Raw genomic sequence first — 18,975 nt, forward strand, 5'->3', positions numbered from 1 at the left:
TCCATAGCCGCAGGCAGATCAGTTGAAACTGGAGCAGCAGCATGGCCAGGTGGGACTGGAGACAGCAAGGAGTCATCATGCCAGGTAGTCCTGAGGCATGGTCCTAGGGCTCAGGTCCTCCGAGAGAGAGAAAGAGAGAATTAGAGAGCATACTTAAATTCACACAGGACACCGGATAAGACAGAAGTACTCCAGATATAACAGACTGACCCTAGCCCCCCGACACATAAACTACTGCAACATAAATACTGGAGGCTGAGACAGGAGGGGTCAGGAGACACTGTGGCCCCATCCGATGATACCCCCGGACAGGGCCAAACAGGCAGGATATAACCCCACCCACTTTGCCAACGCACAGCCCCCACACAACTAGAGGGATATCTTCAACCACCAACTTACCAACCGAGGCCGAGTATAGCCCACAAAGATCTCCGCCACGGCACAACCCAAGGCGGGGCGCCAACCTTTACTGTACCTTCACTATCACTATCATTATCACCTCCTTCTCTCCCACTTGTCTCCTGGATTCCCAGAACGCTCCTTGGAGGAACCTTCAACCACAATGACACACACACACATACACACTCAGTGCTACGACCTAGTAGGGCCTTCTATTTTGATATAAAGTAATTGAGGACAGCTTCACATCCAGAGTTCATGGACCTCTTAAAATGTAAGACCATTATCCACCCACCACAAGACAAAGATCTTTGAGAGTGTCACGACTTCCACCGAAGTCGGCTCCTCTCCTTTTTTGGGTGGGCGGCGTTCAACGTCACCGGCCTTCTAGCCATCGCCGCTCCATTTTTCCATTTGTTTTGTCTTGTTCCCCGCAAACCTGGTTTACATTCCTTAATCACATTGCATATATATATATTCCTCTGTTCCCCCCCATGTCCTTGTGTGGAATTGTTTTTGTTACACGTCCAGTGTGCCACGCCAGGCTGGTTATTTCCCCCTGGGTATTCTTGTGTAACCCATAGGAGGTTGGATTACTACGTTTGTTTCGTGACGCTATTTTGCGCATTTCTCTTTCATTTTTTTTGTCTGGATGTTTGACGCTGTTGCGTCCGTTTGTTGTGCTTCTGCCCAAATAAAGAGTGCGCCTGATCACAACTCTCTGCTCTCCTGCACCTGACTTCAACACCAGTAGTGCATACGCTGACAGAGAGAGCAAACATTTTTACCAATTAACAACCATTTTTCAGCAGGATAAATGTCAGCAGGATATAACAACAAATACTGGGAAACTGAGGATTACAAGCTTATGGTTAATATTCTGATTGCACTGCATAACCACATGTCCCTGAATTAGAATCAATAAACCCCACACAAAAAGCCCCATTTAATTGAAACAGTGAATCATGTTCTCTCAGCCACCATGTGAACTGACGAAGCCTCTGCTTTGTTCATGTTGACAGAATGTTGATTTCCCGGTAAGTACAAAATCCAATTTTTATTCAGATACTTGTGTGACATGCATGTTACAGAAATCAGAGAACATCGAAAAGAAAACAATTGTCTTAGTTCAAACATCTCTACCAAGGGTGCTTACAGCTAAGACTAACCTTAATGTTCATTCAAAGATGGCTCACATTCACTTTGCCTTGAGATTCAGGTGGTCATACTTAAAAATCTGCCTCAAGGCAAACATTCACTCAATAAGCATTGAAGCCTCTACAATAACACACAACATACCTGCTTTACGAGAAGTGGATTTTCTAGAGTTTTTGGACTTGCCCATGGCTCCTCTAAATAATTTTTGGTCAGATCAGTTTTTAACTCATTGATCATTCAGTCCTATATGTTAATCTGTGAGAGATGGATCGAAAGAGACATAGAAATATGGATAGAAAGGGCTGTCAAGAGTTTTACAGTGACTCTTGGATACCAGATAACAGCCAACATCCCACTTATCATCTCAAGTAGACTGTTAAGGTATACATTGAGTTAAACACACAGCCAAAAGACAACACGGTTGCTAACAAAGGTGTGATGTATCGACAGGGTGAAAGATCTCAAGAGCAACACACACAACTACTTCAGTTGCATCTGCTGGAACGTCAAGTGGCACAAATGTTATTTGTGACCAGGGGCCGTATATATCAAGCGTGTCAAGAGTGCTAATTTAGGATACGATTAAACTTTTAGATTACAATGAATAAGGTCACAGACAGCATGGGGGGGCTGATCCTAGATCAACCCTCCTACTCCGAGACGCTTTATACATACAGCCCCAGGTGCTGTCCTGTGGCCTACTGTAGATCCAGTCCTCTCACAACCAACCCATGTGGTCCAAATATTATGTACTATACATCCCTATGTTTTCATAGCTTTATTACATTATTGGTTTTGATAACAGTGTAATTCCAAAGCATGGCAGAGCTCCATAGGGGAGAACGCTTGGGGAGTGGACGATAATGCTTTAGACATTTCCCTCTTACCCGACCCTGTCTATCCCACCACTGGCACCAGGTGCATTAGATGGCTTATTTCTGCTAGGCGCAATAAAACAGATGAAACAAGTGAAGGCAAACAAGATATTTATTTATTCACTGAAGCCAAGCAACGAATGGTGAACTGTCTCTTAGAGAAACTGAGGATTACTCTTGGCTAATGCATTTTTTGGGATCTGTTTGTAATTGTACAGCCTTGGGAATAACTGTGTTATTAGATGGCATTGTGTTGATGTTTTCTTTTAATAAAACAATTTTACGAATATCCTTAAATTTGAAGGAATGTTACGAGGGACTGAAGTGGATCACGTAATAACTAAGTTAGGCAGTCCATAGATGACACAATTGAAGGCTGATGATGAAGTGGTCAATCTTGGTTGAGCATGTGACTTCCATCCCCTTTAATAGGGTTAGTGGCATGGTCAGTGGAAAGAGGGGAACCGGCCAGGCAGAGACAGCAAGGGTGGTTCAAGAGCCTTTCCGTTCACCTTCCCAAAATCCTGGGCCAGACTACACTCAATGCAGTAAAGACTTAAAGGTTGAGACCCGAGTTTGCGTCTCTGACATGGGTAGGTGCAGACCGTTCCATAAAAATGGAGCTCATGGAGAAAAGTTCCCATCTCTATTTACCAAATCCTCGTGGCCTATGGTATCTGTAGAGAAAAGAGAAAGAGAGGGAGTAAGAGAGAGAGAGATGACTCAGGGAGTGAGAGTGACACAGGTAGCACAAGCAATGTGCTCCGTCTTTTAAATCCTAATAATTGACAGAGTATTCAGTTTTAGGAACATTTTAATTCTAGGAATTGTGTCATGAATGGGATAAGCAAACAAAACAACACATTTTGCTTGGTGGCAAGACTAATTGACATCTGAATACATGCACTTAACCCTTTACACTCGTACCCGTATACGGGTTGAAAATGGCAGATTTTGGGCACTAATAAGCACCTACATTGGAACGCAGTGGCAGTACAGTAACATGCCATACATGATGTAGAGTGCAAGTTCTCCGGTTCACAATGCTGTATGAGTTTTAACTGAAAGCTATACTGAACTTGAGCATCATGTGACAAAAAGTTGCCAAAATCGACCCTGGTTAATTGGGCAACTTTTGTAAATGTTTTGTTATCTGACTTAGGTAAATGCTGTAAGTGAAGATGACTGTGTTTTCGGAAAGATGAGACGTTGAGGATTATAATAAATACTGCTTGAATGCAATAAAAGCAAACCAAACACCCGTGACTCCAAATGTGCACTTCACATTTCCAAACTCATGTCATATACAGTGTCAATATTCATGATCACTATGTTTGATGTACAGTTACAAGATTACATGGCGTAATACCCTGGGTTGTTCTGAACATAATGAGCCTGTTTGTTTATTGTGAAGAAAATTCACAGCGGCACACGCACCGGAATATACTCCGGACTCATTCTATGTGCACCAAAACTACGAACAATTTATTTTAATTGCCTTGTGAAAGCCTAACACTGTAAAATTATATTTTAGAACTTACCTAGTCATATTAGCAATAGAACAAGCTTTCAAGTCATGCTGACCTGACCCAGATTGTGAGTTATGATTGACTGTTTTTGGATTGTGTTAACAACAGTAATTGTCTGATGGCAGGGAAGCAGGGTTGTGTTCCAAATTAAACGACTACAAGTATGCTTGCTCTCGTTCCTCAACAGCAGTTACGAAAGCTTTAAAAAAGTACCTTATAGTTGAAATTGCTTAGGAACTGTGCACACTTTGGAGGTGTATGGCCACTTGGGGACACCAGATAGTCGTCTCACTCAAACCCTTGTAATTTGTATTGCACCTACCCCACATTTTCCAGGAATATTCTCATTTTGCTACTGAATGTATTCACAACATTTTCAGATTTCGTTATCAACAAATACGTCAAAAAGGTACAGTAAAAGTAAAATGCACATAAAATCAACAGTGTAAGGTTTGGATTCAGTCTTGTGTCAGGTGAACTGTTGTGCACTCACTCACCTTTGGTCTAATCATTTTCCCATTATCTCCAAACAGTTCCCTTTCAATTGATACCATGGTTATGCATATGCCATTCATATTTCTTTAGTAAGAAACCTTTCCCTATCCATATAGGCCAATTCCCGCTAGTTTAAAGGATTAAAGGCTCACTTGATGAATGGCATTATTCCCGCATAGTGCCACCAACAAAAATGTAAACAACGGAGCAAATGCATACCATGGCATTTTTGTAATGCAAAAAGCACTCAACATTCTTCCAAATGGGTATATTTAACTACATATCAATTTCAACATATTTTCTCACTGCCTTAACAGAATACTACCAGATATGATTGAATATGGCCCGGCCCCAGAGTTGTAGTGATGGCCTACCATCTGATCCTGCAGTGTTTGTGTCTTTCTCTGTGCTCTGGACTTCTCCCTTCCTCAGTGCATGGACAGTCTGGCCAGAGGTCAGGCCTACCCTCAGGAGATCTACAACACATGAAAACACACAGTACACAACACATATTACAGCTATTCTTAAACTTCATATCACACCTTAAATTAAAGCTTTCACGTCCCAGTTTAGGTTGATTTGAAACTGTTTTTAATTTACATACAGTAATGTGCATCAGTAACAGTGTATTGAACTCACTCTCCATGACCGAGTCCATGTTATTTATGTTCCTCTGGGGGCTGCTGTGCCACTGGTTGAGCAGAACACAACGGACGCCACTCAGAGTGAGTAGCAGGGCTGTCTCTAGGGGCCTCTCCAGGGCCAGGTGCCCATCACTAAAGGAGAGCGAGAAAGAGAGAGAAAAAGAGATAGAAAGAGGGAAATATAGATAAAGGGGAGTGAAAGAGGGGGAGATAGAGAATATATAGATAGAGGTAGAAAGAAGGATAGAAAGAGAGACGGAGACACATGAGGTCTATAAAGGAACTGTCCAGCGTCTTCTCATAACCATCCTGAGACGAAGCATCAAACAGCTGTGGTGTATCAGCTGTGAAGGAGGGGATGCAACTTAATGCACTTCATTGGATAAAGTCATAAGAAGCACATGCAATGCGTTACCTCTTTTGCACATCTAGCTTGGATTGCCGTAGCATGCTGGCGCTGTTCTGGACGAGGTCGAAAAGGACAGCCATCTGGCACTCTTGAGGACAAATAACAACACGTTATCATCATCTGGTCATGGGTCGTTCCACAAATAGTGACTTTTGTGTCCCTTTGATATTTTATGTAAAAATGGTGCACCAATATTGCATTTTAAAAGCCTGTTATATTAAATGTAGTGCCCCTTACATAAACCACATGGACAATTCAATAAACTCAATATTTTTTATATGAATAAAGACTTGCTAAAGTGCATGTTTTTCTGACTTTTAGGAAGATTTCAACCCACTTAACCCCAAAATTATTTATTATTTATTTCACATTAGTGATTCCTTTACGTTTGTCCCTCAATTGAAGTTAAACCCTGTTTCTACTGAACTCTCATTTTAATATTGTGAAACTATTCCTTTAAATTATATTTTCAAATGATAGTGTAAATCATAGTGTAAAAGCATGTCAGCTGGTTTTACTCTTTTTGACAATTTTCTGGTGTTTGGTGGTGGAAAACTGAATGGATCGAGCATAACACATCAACCCTGTTACCCATCGATAGATAGGCTAGAAATGTTTAACTTTATATATATATATTTTTTAACTTGCATTCAATTGCCACTCCCTGTTGAACACAAGCTTCCATTCCCCGTCACAAGGTCAGTTATGGCTGATTTAAGATGAAATCAGCCTTTTTACGTCAATCCTGTTACTTTAAATTGCACCTCATTCATAATTTAACTCTTTTGAGATGTGAAAACATGCTTTTTATCAAATAATATTTTATTGGCCACATATTTAGCAGATTGCGGGTGGAGCGAAATTGTTGACAGTGTGCTCTTAATGACAACATTTTGAAATGAGGTGAAATAAATTGTTATTTGGGACCAAATTACACTACCCAAAACATGCTCTATGGGTGGAATAATACACTACTGTTCAAAAGTTTGGGGTCACTTAGAAATGTCCTTGTTTTTGAAAGAAAAGCAAATTTTTAGTCCATTAAAATAACATCAAAACACCAGTCTCAATGTCAACAGTGAAGAGGCAACTCCGGGATGCTGGACTTCTAGTCAGAGTTCAAAAAAAAAAGCCATATCACAGACTGGCCAATTAAAAGAAAATATTAAGATGGGCAAAAGAACACAGACACTGGACAGAGGAACTCAACGTTGAGACTGGTGTTTTGCTTCTGGCCATTTTGGGCCTGTAATCGAACCCACAAATGCTGATGCTCCAAATACTCAACGAGTCTAAAGGCCAGTTTTATTGCTTCTTTAATCAGAACAACCGTTTTCAGCTGTGCTAACATAATTGCCAAAGGGTTTTCTAATGATCAATCAGCCTTTTAAAATGATAAACTTGGATTAGCTAACGCAACGTGCCATTGGAACACAGGAGTGAAGGTTGCTGATAATGTGCCTCTGTATGTAGATATTCCATTAAAAATAATCTACAGTTTCCAGATACAATAGTCATTTACAACATCAACAATGTCTACACTGTATTTCTGATCAATTTTATGTTATTTTAATGAACAAAAAATGAGCTTTTCTTTAAAAAAAAAAGACATTTCTAAGTGACCAGAAACTTTTGAACGGTAGTGTATGTATTCTTGGATTTATTTATTTATGGGATTTACTTGACAGGGACCGTGCACATTAATTAACATTTCCTTGTTTACATCAATGTAAATGCACCAGAGTTAGTAAAAGGGCTAATTCTCATCTGTAGCCCCTAGATCGGTTATGAAGGAAGGTCAATGAATTTAGGCCAGTGTGTGTAAACGAAAGAAAAAAGAGAAGAGCTGTTGATTCATGTTCATGACTCCAACAAGCACAGTTTGTCATGCTCAAAACTCTCTTCAGGCATTAGATTGAGATGAATATAACTCATTCTCCCTCCCTCTGCTCTAGATCAGTTCTGAACATCTCGGTCTGACGCAAGACAGACATTTCCCTGTGCTTGTACTTGTGCATGACATTAAAACTTGAAACTATCTAGAACATCTGCAAACACTTTGTACCTGCTGGCTTGTTAACTGGGTGGGGTTGGCTTGTTATCGAGTTACAGCTGTTATTCAGACGAGGCAACATAGTCTGAACATTCCTCACTACTTTGTTTGGTTAGAAGTGCCAAAGCCCAGCCTGTCTTTGATAGTGGATGGTATTGTGAGGCCCAGGGTGATGTGTAAGGTCATCCTGACTCCCCCTGTCAATCAGATCAAATACACCCAGTGTCATCCACACCCAAAATGTCCTTTGTTTTGGAGGAAGTAAAAAAAAAAAAAATCAAGCAAGGCCAAGAGCCATGCCTGTGAAAAGGGTTTGATTGTTGTTGAAAAGGGTTTGAAAGGTGTGAAAAGTCAGAAGGCTTTTTGGGGTGTGTGATCAGTTATTTAAGGAAGATTAGTGAAAAAGTATCATAATAAAGAAATCAAGACAGCAGCCACTGAGGAAAGAGTGGAGTCTCTGTCTCCAAAATACCAAAGGCCTGTGAAATGAACATGATGAGAATCAATACCCCCCCCCCCCCAAAAAAAACATTTGTTACTTCTATGAAGAGTGCCTTGTTCCTCCTTTCTTTTTGATGACCAATTGACCCCTTTTACCAAAGAGCACCTTCTGTCTACCAAAATCTACTATTGTGTACCTTAGCAGCGCTTCCCTTCCTCCTTGTTTTATACAGGCTGCTTTATGCTCTATTTAGACAGCGGTATTTAATTTCACATAATGCAAATGAGAAGAAAAAACATGGCTATTTTTTTCACAACATACTGTAAGTTCAACAAAAACATGTCATTCTTTTTTGTCAATGAATGTGTTAGTCAAGTGTCTATTTCCATTTACTCTTAAATGTACTACAGCACTACGACCTTGTACAGATTTTTGAGTGGCAATTGGTGTAATCAATGTTTATAGACAAGGCCCCTAGTCAATATCAATTGCGGAGGTGTTTGTCAATGGATCTGCCAAAATGTGACACACCCGGGTTAGGCCACAGGTGGGGCACTGTCAGCTCCAGACTCTGATCTGCTAGATTGGGAACGCCAGAGTTCCTGTCCAGGGAACAGTTCAATGTGAGATTAACGTTAATTGACAGCTTGCTCTCTAGTGCCTATAATAACTACTTCAACTCCGGGCGACAGATTCAGAACACTACATCTGATGAACATCTCCAATGCACACATTAAACCTACATCAAACAATTACTAGGCCTATATCATGTTAATAAATCATATAAGCCTAGTGATTATCCCTAATCCATTAATTCTGAATCTCTGTATAATTCCTACAAGTGCTTGGTGAAACTTGGAAAATGTAACAGCAACGGGCCTATAATGAAATCTAATTGATGTTATATTGCTGTCTTTCTAAATATAACCACTCGGGGAATTAAAGATTGATGTGTTTAAAGAGATTAAGTCTACTGCTCCATTTACGTACATAAGCTACACACAGTACAATTTAAAATTTATATCTGGGTTTTTGTTTCTCCATCACTGACTTTGGAAAATCCTTCATTTGATTAAATAAATCATATTATCATCACATAATATCCAAAGCCACTCAGATCTTTGACATAATGTGACATTTTTTAAGTCTTTACAAATATTCCCTGTCATAACGGAAGTTATGTTCTGTGTTCTGAACTTATAGCCTAATGCCTTTGAATACCAGTCTTTTGGAGTTGAATGAGTTGGATTTGAATGAAGTTGTTTTCTACTTAGTTTCCTTAATTTTAGATGGCAAACAACAAATCTCAAACCACAAAAGAAAATAGGTAGGTATTGGATACAGTACCAGAAAGGTTAAGGGCAGCCAGCTTGGATGGTGGGATGTTAGCGAGAAAGCGCTCCATTCCATGGAAGATGAAAGCACTGCAGTTTGTCAGGAGCTGCTCCAGCTCTGCGAGACTGACACACACACAACAGTGTTAGTGGCTTAGAGTGCAGCATGCCATGAAAAAACATCAGCCATCAGATTGGTATGCCAGCGGACAGGAATACATGACATACATATGTGACTCTTGTGTCATTACTGCTAATGAGTGTGTTGAGTGAAAGTGACTTCTGACCTGGGAGTGTGTTCACTCCCCAAAAAGCCCTCCCACAGTGCGGTGAACTGCTGGCTGTATGCCTCCAAAGTCCTCTTCATCCTCTCTGTCAGGCTGCTGCCATCTGAAACATAACCCCCCCCCACACACACACACACACACACACACAACGTACACACACGACACACACAGAGAATAAACAACAGTTCCAGCTACTTCATCATTTATTATCATTGGATGAGGTATATTACTGTAGGACCCAATCCATAGTAGAAGCTGGACTGCATAATCTAAATCTAAGCTGTACCTAAAAATTGCACTGACAAAATGTACAGTATGAAGGGAGTTTGGTGACACGGTGGCGGAGAGGGAGGAGGACACGTCAAGGCCAGTCAATAGTCCATTGGATTTTGGCAAACAGCACATTAATCACTGCAAAATTCTCTTGGCTGAGAAGGAGTCATAGCTCTAAACACAGAGGCTGTGTCCGAATACCCATACTAGCGTACTACATACTGTACTTAAACCGCATACTATGTACGCATAGTATTTAGCACGTGATGTACTGTTTATTAAAAAGTATGCAGTATGCCATGGCCGCAACGCAGGCCGTGTGTGGGTGGATTTTTCCAAATTTAACAGGCATGCACCACATTAACCAGCCTGATAATAGCTCATTTTAATTTGATTAATTTCTCAAAACTCTGAATAGAATAGGAATAGCACTATCACATTCGACTTATAGACCACATGGCCCATCTATTCTATTTAAAAAGGACTGAAGACAGAAATGTATAATCTGGTTCCATTTCAACATATTTATTAGTGAAACCCAAGTGCTGTAACATACTTACATTAAATCAAACCAAAACTTTTCAAATGCTCAAATCAAAAGGCTATTGCACAGAACAATTTGGACAGTTGGGTGCATCGCAAATTCAGAACCGTTCGACAGCAACGTAATAAACTAAAGCACTGATCATTGGGAACGAGATGAAAATGACTGCTAAGGCTTGATCCATACATGTAATAATTCAATAGATGGCCTAGCCTACAAAACTATAACAATCCAAGGCCTGACTAACATGACATCAATAACGTAGCCACATCCCGAGTCCCCTGTGTCGACACGTTCAGAAATCAAAAGATGGTTTAATATTTAGTTTAAAAGCTCTGATGAAGGCCAAGAGAACAAGAAACACTTTTCAATGAGAAAGCAGAAATTCATCTTCCAAATTAACCTCTACGGGATCGGTGCCCCCGAAAATCGAGAATACTTTAAATGCCCGGATGTCATACTCATTTCGGCTTTTCATCTAGTAGAATTCGCTTCACAGAACTGAATAGTTTTTTCACACTCAAGTGTGTTCGACACCAGCTGATAATCAGAATAGGGGACGTGTTCTACAAAATTGTATGAACGTCGGGGAAAAAGCGCGATTGCACATTCAATGAGGCCATCTCAATATGGATTAGTATATTGATATTAGTTGCTTACTGCATATGATTTTACTAAACAGTACGTTCTATATAGTATTTGGTATGATTAGTACACAGTATGCAGTTTAAGTAAGTAGCAGGCAAGACAGATTTCGTAAAACGGCCACTCACATACATAGGGATATCAACATAAAAGTCGGCTAAAGGTTAAAAACTCTGACCATTACAACCACGTCTATTTGGCGCTGGCAACATTTTCATGCTTATTAAAGCAAAAGATCAAATCAAATAAATGGGATTGGAAACCAGTGCTATCTTGAATGACTTTTTGGGGGCATATTCTACACTAGATTGGAGGCACTTCTTTACGGTATTCTTGGATGTTTCGTTCAGGAGAGCCATGCCCCTAGGTGTCTACTGCAACAAAACCCATCATTGCACAGCTTACAAATATATCAGTAGAGATCAGGGTCTATATTCATAAAGTGTCTCAGAGTAGAAGTGCTGATAGGATCAGGCACCCCCTGTCCATATAATCTTATACATTATGATATCAAAGTCAAATCGGATCCTAGACATTTTATGAATATGGGCCCGGGCTGTCAGAACAACATAGCTTATCGTCTGGGGCCGTATCGTGATCAACGATTCTCTTGTGGAAATTATAAGCAAAATCAGAAACATAATAATGACAACTAAGATCATGCTTACTTACCATATTCCTCTTCGTTGTAAGGGTCTATGATATCTTAGATGAGGTGTATTAAGGACAATTTTCTCCACAGTATGTCACTGGTCTGGCGTTACAAACAATCTTATTTCCCAAATCAAATTTCATGAAGCCATTTCTACATAGTTGTAGAAGTTGTCACAAAGTGCTTTACAGATGCCGAGGGTTAAACCCCAATGAGCAAGCAATGCATAGGTAGAAGCACTGTGGTGAGGAACAGCTCTAGAAAGCAGGAACATAGGAAAAAACCTAGAGAGGAACCAGGCACTGAGGGGTGGCCAGTCCTCTTCTGGCTGTACTGATATTTAAGAAATACCTATCTAGGAAATTCCTAGAAATATAGATTATCTCACCACTGAAAATCAGTGAAATACTTATTGGAGGTGTTAAAAGGTAATTATTAAAGTCAAACAAGTAAAATATACATTTGAAGTTGTGTGTGTCTACTGGGAGGGTGTTGGGGGGCAAGACACGATTGACCGGCACCTGGGTAATAAGAAACACAGATTAAATCCAGGTAGATTAATATTGGATAGAGACATCCAAACAAACATCTGTGACAGCAAGAGCAGAAGAGACACATTTGACTTGGGAGTGAGAGAGTGGAATAGTGAGAGGGAGATAGAGAGGGTGGAGTTGAGAGAGCGAGAGAGAGGGGGAGAAAGAGAGGCAGAGGAAGAGAGAGAGAAAGAGAGCAAGAGTGAAAGGGTGACAGGGAATAAATATGATATAGAAGCAAGACACAGGATCATTACAGAAACATTATGTCATTGATTGGGAAGTCACAAGCGGGCAAGGGGACTTAAATAATTTCCTGTGCTGAAGGCAGGTAAAAAGGCAGGCCTACATTTATTTACTGAACTCACCATTTTGATGGCTTTGCTTTGATCTACCTTCCCCTTGGCTCCCTTTCCACCTTTGGTCTCCTTTTTGTTGTCACTTTCAACTGCAGCAAACAGGATGCAGAAATAATAAAGGAAGCGGTTGTCTGGCGGTTTAAATTACACAGCATTTTGACAAATCCTAATGACTTTACTTTACTTTTAGGTTTACTGCCAAAGCCAATGACATCATTGAAGACTCTGAAAGAATACAGAAACTCTGAAAGTTTTCCTACGACCCATAAATACTTTCTTCTGCAGTGACCACTAGCAAACTAGTAATCTCTCGAGGACAGACTACGTCTGACCAAATTAAGAAAGATTATAGTTCCATGTTAACCGAGATAGCAAACTAGTGAACTGCAAAGCATTGAACCCTTAAACATCAGGCCTGGTAGAATTCCTTTTCAGTAAATGTACCCTATAATTAAATCCAGAAACAACAGACAGACACCTAAACAAAATAACCATTGCTTTCCCAAAGGAAGTCTTTTGTATGCTCAAATTCATCCTGTGCATGTTTCATGCAAACTACTGCGTAGAATAACAAATAGCGCTTTCCAAAAGGTGCTTCAGGCACTACATCTTCTTGACACAGTGGTAAACTATAGATGTCAAAATTATGGTAATGTTTGTCCTAGGTGTGGAAAGTAAATGTCACTTTTTTATATATACTCCACCCACCCTCATCCGCATACAATCTCTGCTCAGTACGACATGTGTGTGCACGAGTCACACACACACACACACACACACACACACACACACACACACACACACACACACACACACACACACACACACACACACACACACACACACACACACACACACACACACACACACCAGATTCCAAATGCCCTATGTACATCTCTGCTCATTTAAGTCTAACCTTTGAGCACCCACTGGTGTTATGCAAATGATTTAACCTTTTTAAAGTTAATGTTATGTTTGGGCAAGCTTAATTAACTACTTTTTCTTTTGGAAATTCCAAATGTGCATATTTTCGGAAAGGTTAAGAAAACATCATCCTTCAAAAGAACTACAATAAAACATTTAAAGACAATTTACTTACTGTAATTTTACACGTAAAGACCATTTCAGAGGTTCAAAATGTTGAATGCATGTCGGATGTTTGTTACACTTGTTTTACATCCAGACAGGCTGCAAGATACACTGCGAATGTCCATGTATAAATAAAACACAAAAATAAAACACAACACAAGTCTTATCATGAAAAATGACGAGGCTTAAAAATCCTTCTTCAACCTGTCTCCCCATTATCTATACTGATTGAAGTGGATTTAACAGGTGACATCAATAAGGGATCATAGCTTTCAACTAGATTCACCTGGACAATCTATGTCATGGAAAGACAATAATATAGTTTTGTATATGGCTAATTTATGTGCTAACAGGAACTTTGCAGCTCGCTGACGCTTCAATACCACTCTTACAAAATAAGAGCTTCAAACATTAATTTGCAATAGTTCTCGCAGAATTCATTAGCATTAATGAAGGATCGGTTGATGATCCAAGCATACTTTGGGATGCAATTCAAGGCTTTATTAGAAGCAATGCAACTCCATTCTCTTTTAATTTCTACAAGGCAAATATTAATGAAGCAAAACGATTGGAGGCAAAGTTAAATGTTTTACAACAGAGTGCAAATCTGACACCTCTTCAAAATATTTACACGACATAGAATTGGTTAAGAAAGAACTGAATGTTTTATACAGACGTGCGGAATTTATTATGTACAAAGCTCGTCAGAATTATTACTTCAACAGTGCACGACCCAGCCGGTTACTGGCTATGAAACTAAGGACCAATGAGGGCTTGCAGATAATATTAGAGTCAAATCAACAGAGGGGATAGTCCATACAGACCAAAAGCTAATTAACAATACTTTTCGCTCTTTTTATTCTAAATTGTAGGTTAAACATGACGATAATGATGGCACCAGTATTCCATCGCCTCATATCATTGTTAAATTTAGATGTTAAATGATATGCAAAAAATATTGGCTCGCAGACTTGAACCTTGTATGACAAATTTAGTTCATCATGATAAAAAAAAAAAACTTGTTAGGCCTCTGACAACATCTGCCATCTGCTACACATCATTGCTGCAGCTGCAGATGTGGAACTACCTGATGCTGTTCATTTCACTTCATGCCGAAAAGGCCTTTGATCACTTTGAATGGCAGTACCTCTGGACAGTATGGGCTTTGCAAATTATTTTCTAAACAATTCCTCATTGCCAGAAGGACAAGGCAAGGAGGTGCTTTCAGCAGCTTGCTCTTTGCTTTAACACTAGAACCCCTGGCTCAAGCAGTCTGTCAGTCCACACATGTTCCTATCACTACTCACATCTCTGACCACCATATGCAGATGAAATATTACTATAGGTTGGAGATGTCCCTCGTTCTCTACCTGTCCTTCTCAATATCTTTAAAAACTTTAGTTCAATCTCAGGTTACACAATTAATTGGACCAAATGCCACACTATTACCGCTTAATGAAGAGATACCTACATGTCCCCTGACATCCCAATAGTTAACCATTTCAAATACCTAGGCATTGACATCTATCCGTCCTTACAGATCACTACCAATTTTAATAGTGTTCATAAACAAGTAGAGTCAGACCTACAAAGATGGTCTCAATGCACAAATTCAAACTCTTTTCAGACATGCACGTACATCATTAAGCTGAACATACTTCCTCTGATAAACTTTTACAGCTCTATGATTCCCCTTACACAGCCACTGGGATATTGGAAGAAACTGCACCCTTTGATTTCCAAATTTATATGGAGGGGAAAGTGCCCTTGGATCAAAATGTCCACTTTATAAAGACGGAAGTGTTCTGGAGGCCAAAATCTCCCCAATCTTAAATTATATGTCTGGGTCTTTATTCTGTGCCCACAATTTGTGTGGTTTAACGACAAAGTACAGGGGTTCCTCCGTTAAAAATTGCGAGCTTACACCACGGGACTTAGAGGTAATTTGTGGTTTAGTACGGTACACTGCGTCACCACTTCATTGCTCCAGACCAGCGCAAAGTGGAGTTAGAGCACTGATTATGCTTTTGGGTCTAAATGGGTCTCTGACAATGAATGGGCGACATAAACCTAAATAGAAACTGATAATTGTGCACGACTTTGTATTACTTACTAAAACTGTTGTTACACTAAGGTTTTTATTATTTTATTTTGGTCTTACTGTAGTAGTGTAGCCCACTCCCGACCGGTCATGTTATACAGCGCCTGAGTGGCGCAACAGTCCAAGACACTGCATAGCAGTGCAAGCTGTGTTGCTACATATGCTGGTTCAATACCTCCTTGACTGGGAGACCCATGAGATAATTTTAGGTTTTTGGTTTCTCTCCCTCTAAAAACAGAACTAAATAATTCTAAATAACAAATTGGCTTTATTTACAAATTAGTAAATATCTCACCCCATGTTCAAGAATGGCCTTTTTCCTCGCTCATTTTACGTTATTTGAAAACAAAATCTCCAAAATATGATTATTTTTTAAACAATGCAATTATTGTTATTATTAATTTAGAATTATATAAAAGCCCGTTGGATATTCTCACAGATATATTATTAACCCTGTTATTAGCAGGACAATATATATTGGTCACATTTTTTCATATGGTCTGGGAGTGCCCAGAGGTTAACTCCTTTTGGCAATCTGTGGCTTCATCAATGTCAGGCATTTTGTCTAAACCCATCCCATGTCTGGCCAATATGCTACTGTTTAACGATGAGTCTTCACTGAACTTAACATACAGGCAGAGAAGGATTTGGCTTGCCGGCCTAACAACAGCCAAGAGAATGGTTGCCTTACAATGCCAAGCCCCACACACTCTGCCACATTAGCAATGGATTTATTTATTCATGGACATAGCTCAATCTGAACTGTCAATCTCTCAACTGCATGGTGCAAAACTACAACACTTGGCAGTATAAAATCATTACTTTATATACATGTACTTAAGTAAGCAGGTCCTGTGAGTGAGATGGGAAGGAGGGTGGGGGGATAAATGTGTAATGTCTGCTGGTGTGTGTGTGCTTGTGTTTTATAGTTTGTCTTGTCAACCAATAAATTATAAAACCTCATGAAAAAAAAATATATTAAAAAAGTGTAATGACATTCAACAATTGTCATTAGGCCTACACATTAAATAATTAATGATTCTTGCTGACAAATGGACATTAAAAAAAACAAGTAGTAAAGTTATTTATACTTAAATAAGTATTTTCTTGTCCATTATTACATTTTCACGGTGAGTTGTGTATGCTTCAGGCTACAGTAAACATTGTCCTTCACTCAACAATTGCTGCCATTCAGGATCTATTTGTTCAAAATGCCTCTAATACATTTCTTATTCCATTGAATTGGATTATACTCAAATCAATGACGTTAGAACGAAGCAGCCCTATTGATAAATTTCCTCTGCAACGACAATGATGTTATTGCCAGAGATGCCAGAGACTTTGAGCCCAGGAGCTACAAAGAGATGAGTGACTCAAGATCTTGACGATCAGAATCTGCTTGCTGTCTAACAAACTGCTTGTCTGAAAATGTGTCCTGGACTGACAACACATGAAATTAAATTCAATATTTCACATCCAAAACTGTAAACATACAGTATGCAGTATTACGGATTTGTGACTAACCTTGAACATCCTAGTCTCCCTACTGTCACATCTAAGGCAATCTAAAACAAATTTCAATGTAATTTCATGGATGGAAAACATGTATTCTTTTGGGAGAAATACATGTAAAAACTACATTTCATGCCCTTCCATAACCCTATAGCCCTATTTGGTAAAAGTCCAAGTCCATATTATGGTAAAAACAGCTCAAATAAGAGAAATTACAGTCAGTCAATCTGGAAAACACATGAAGGTCAGTCAATCTGGAAAATTTCAAGAACTTTTAAAGTATCTTCAAGTGCAGTCGCAAAAACCATCAAGCACTACGGTGAAACTGGCTCACATGAGGGCTGCCACAGGAAACCTAGAGTTACCTCTGCTGCAGAGGACAAGTTCATTAAAGTTACCAGGCTCAGAAATTGCAGCCCAAATAAGTGCTTCACAGAGTTCAAGTAACAGACACATTTCAACATCAACTGTTCAGAGGAGACTACGTGAATCAGGCCTTCATGGTTGAATTCCTGAAAAGAAACCATACTAAAAGGACACCAATAAGAAGAAGAGACTTGTTTGGGCCAAGAAACACGAGCAATGGACATTAGACCGGTGGAAATCTGTCCTTGGGTCTAATGAGTCCAAATTTGAGATTTTTGGTTCCAACCGCCATGTCTTTGTGAGACGCAGAGTAGCTGAACGGATGATCTCCACATGTGTGGTTCCCACCGTGAAGCATGGAGGAGGAGGTGTGATGGTGTTTTGCTGGTGACACTGTCTGTGATTTATTTAGAATTTAAAAGCACACTTAACCAGCATGGCTACCACAGCATTCTGCAGCGATACGCCAACCCATCTGGTTTAAAGGCAATTTGACCTGTGCCTTTTACTGGCTTCTGTCTGGCCACTCTAGCATAAAGGCCTGAACGGTGGAGTGCTGCAGAGATGGTTGTCCCATCTCCACAGAGGAACTCTGGAGCTCTGTCAGAGTGACTTTCGGGTTCTTTGTCACCTCTCGAGGTCCTTCTCCCCCGATTACTCAGTTTGGCCGGGTGGCCTGCTCTTGGAAGAGTCTTGGTGGTTCCAAACGTCTTCCTTGTAAGAATGATGGAGGCCACAGTGTTCTTGGGGATGTTTTGGTACCCTTCCCCAGATCTGTGCCTCGACACAATCGTGTCTCGGAGCTCCAAGGACAATTCCTTCGACCTCACGGCTTGGTTTTTGATCTGACATACACTGTCAACTGTGGGACCTTATTTAGATAGCTGTGTGCCTTTCCAAATCATGTCCAATAAAATTAATTTACGACAGGTGGACTCCAATCAAGTTGTAGTAACATCTCAAGGATGATCAATGGAAACAGGATGCACCTGAGCTTAATTTCGATTCTCATCGCAAAGGGTCTGAAACTTATGTAAATACGTTATTTAAAAAATAAAAATCATATGTATTTAAAAAAAATAAAATAAAAAAAATAAGGCTGTAACGTAACAAAACGTGGAAAAAGTCATACTTTCCGAATGCACTGTATGTGTATTAAAGTAGTACAAACTTTAGTATTTGGTCCCATATTCATAGCGCGCAATAAAGCTTGTGACTCTACAAACTTGTTGGATGCATTTGCTGTTTGTTTTGGTTGTATTTCAGATTATTTTGT

General features: G+C 39.8%; 1 protein-coding gene across 1 annotated transcript in view; it reads right to left on the bottom strand.

Annotated features, from left to right (window-relative positions):
- Positions 1–1,441: 1,441 nt before the first annotated feature.
- LOC135511417 (cilia- and flagella-associated protein 46-like) overlaps positions 1,442–18,975 on the bottom strand; it is an 89,377-nt gene continuing 71,843 nt past the window's right edge. The window contains 10 exon segments of the mRNA XM_064932930.1: positions 1,442–2,855; positions 3,058–3,109; positions 4,831–4,932; positions 5,096–5,232; positions 5,516–5,597; positions 9,352–9,464; positions 9,626–9,728; positions 11,760–11,792; positions 12,200–12,260; positions 12,641–12,720. Of these exon segments, the coding sequence (XP_064789002.1) occupies positions 2,762–2,855; positions 3,058–3,109; positions 4,831–4,932; positions 5,096–5,232; positions 5,516–5,597; positions 9,352–9,464; positions 9,626–9,728; positions 11,760–11,792; positions 12,200–12,260; positions 12,641–12,720 (857 nt within the window). The 3' untranslated portion in view covers positions 1,442–2,761.

This window comes from Oncorhynchus masou, chromosome 24 (assembly GCF_036934945.1).
Source record: "Oncorhynchus masou masou isolate Uvic2021 chromosome 24, UVic_Omas_1.1, whole genome shotgun sequence".
Classification (NCBI taxonomy): Eukaryota; Metazoa; Chordata; class Actinopteri; order Salmoniformes; family Salmonidae; genus Oncorhynchus; species Oncorhynchus masou.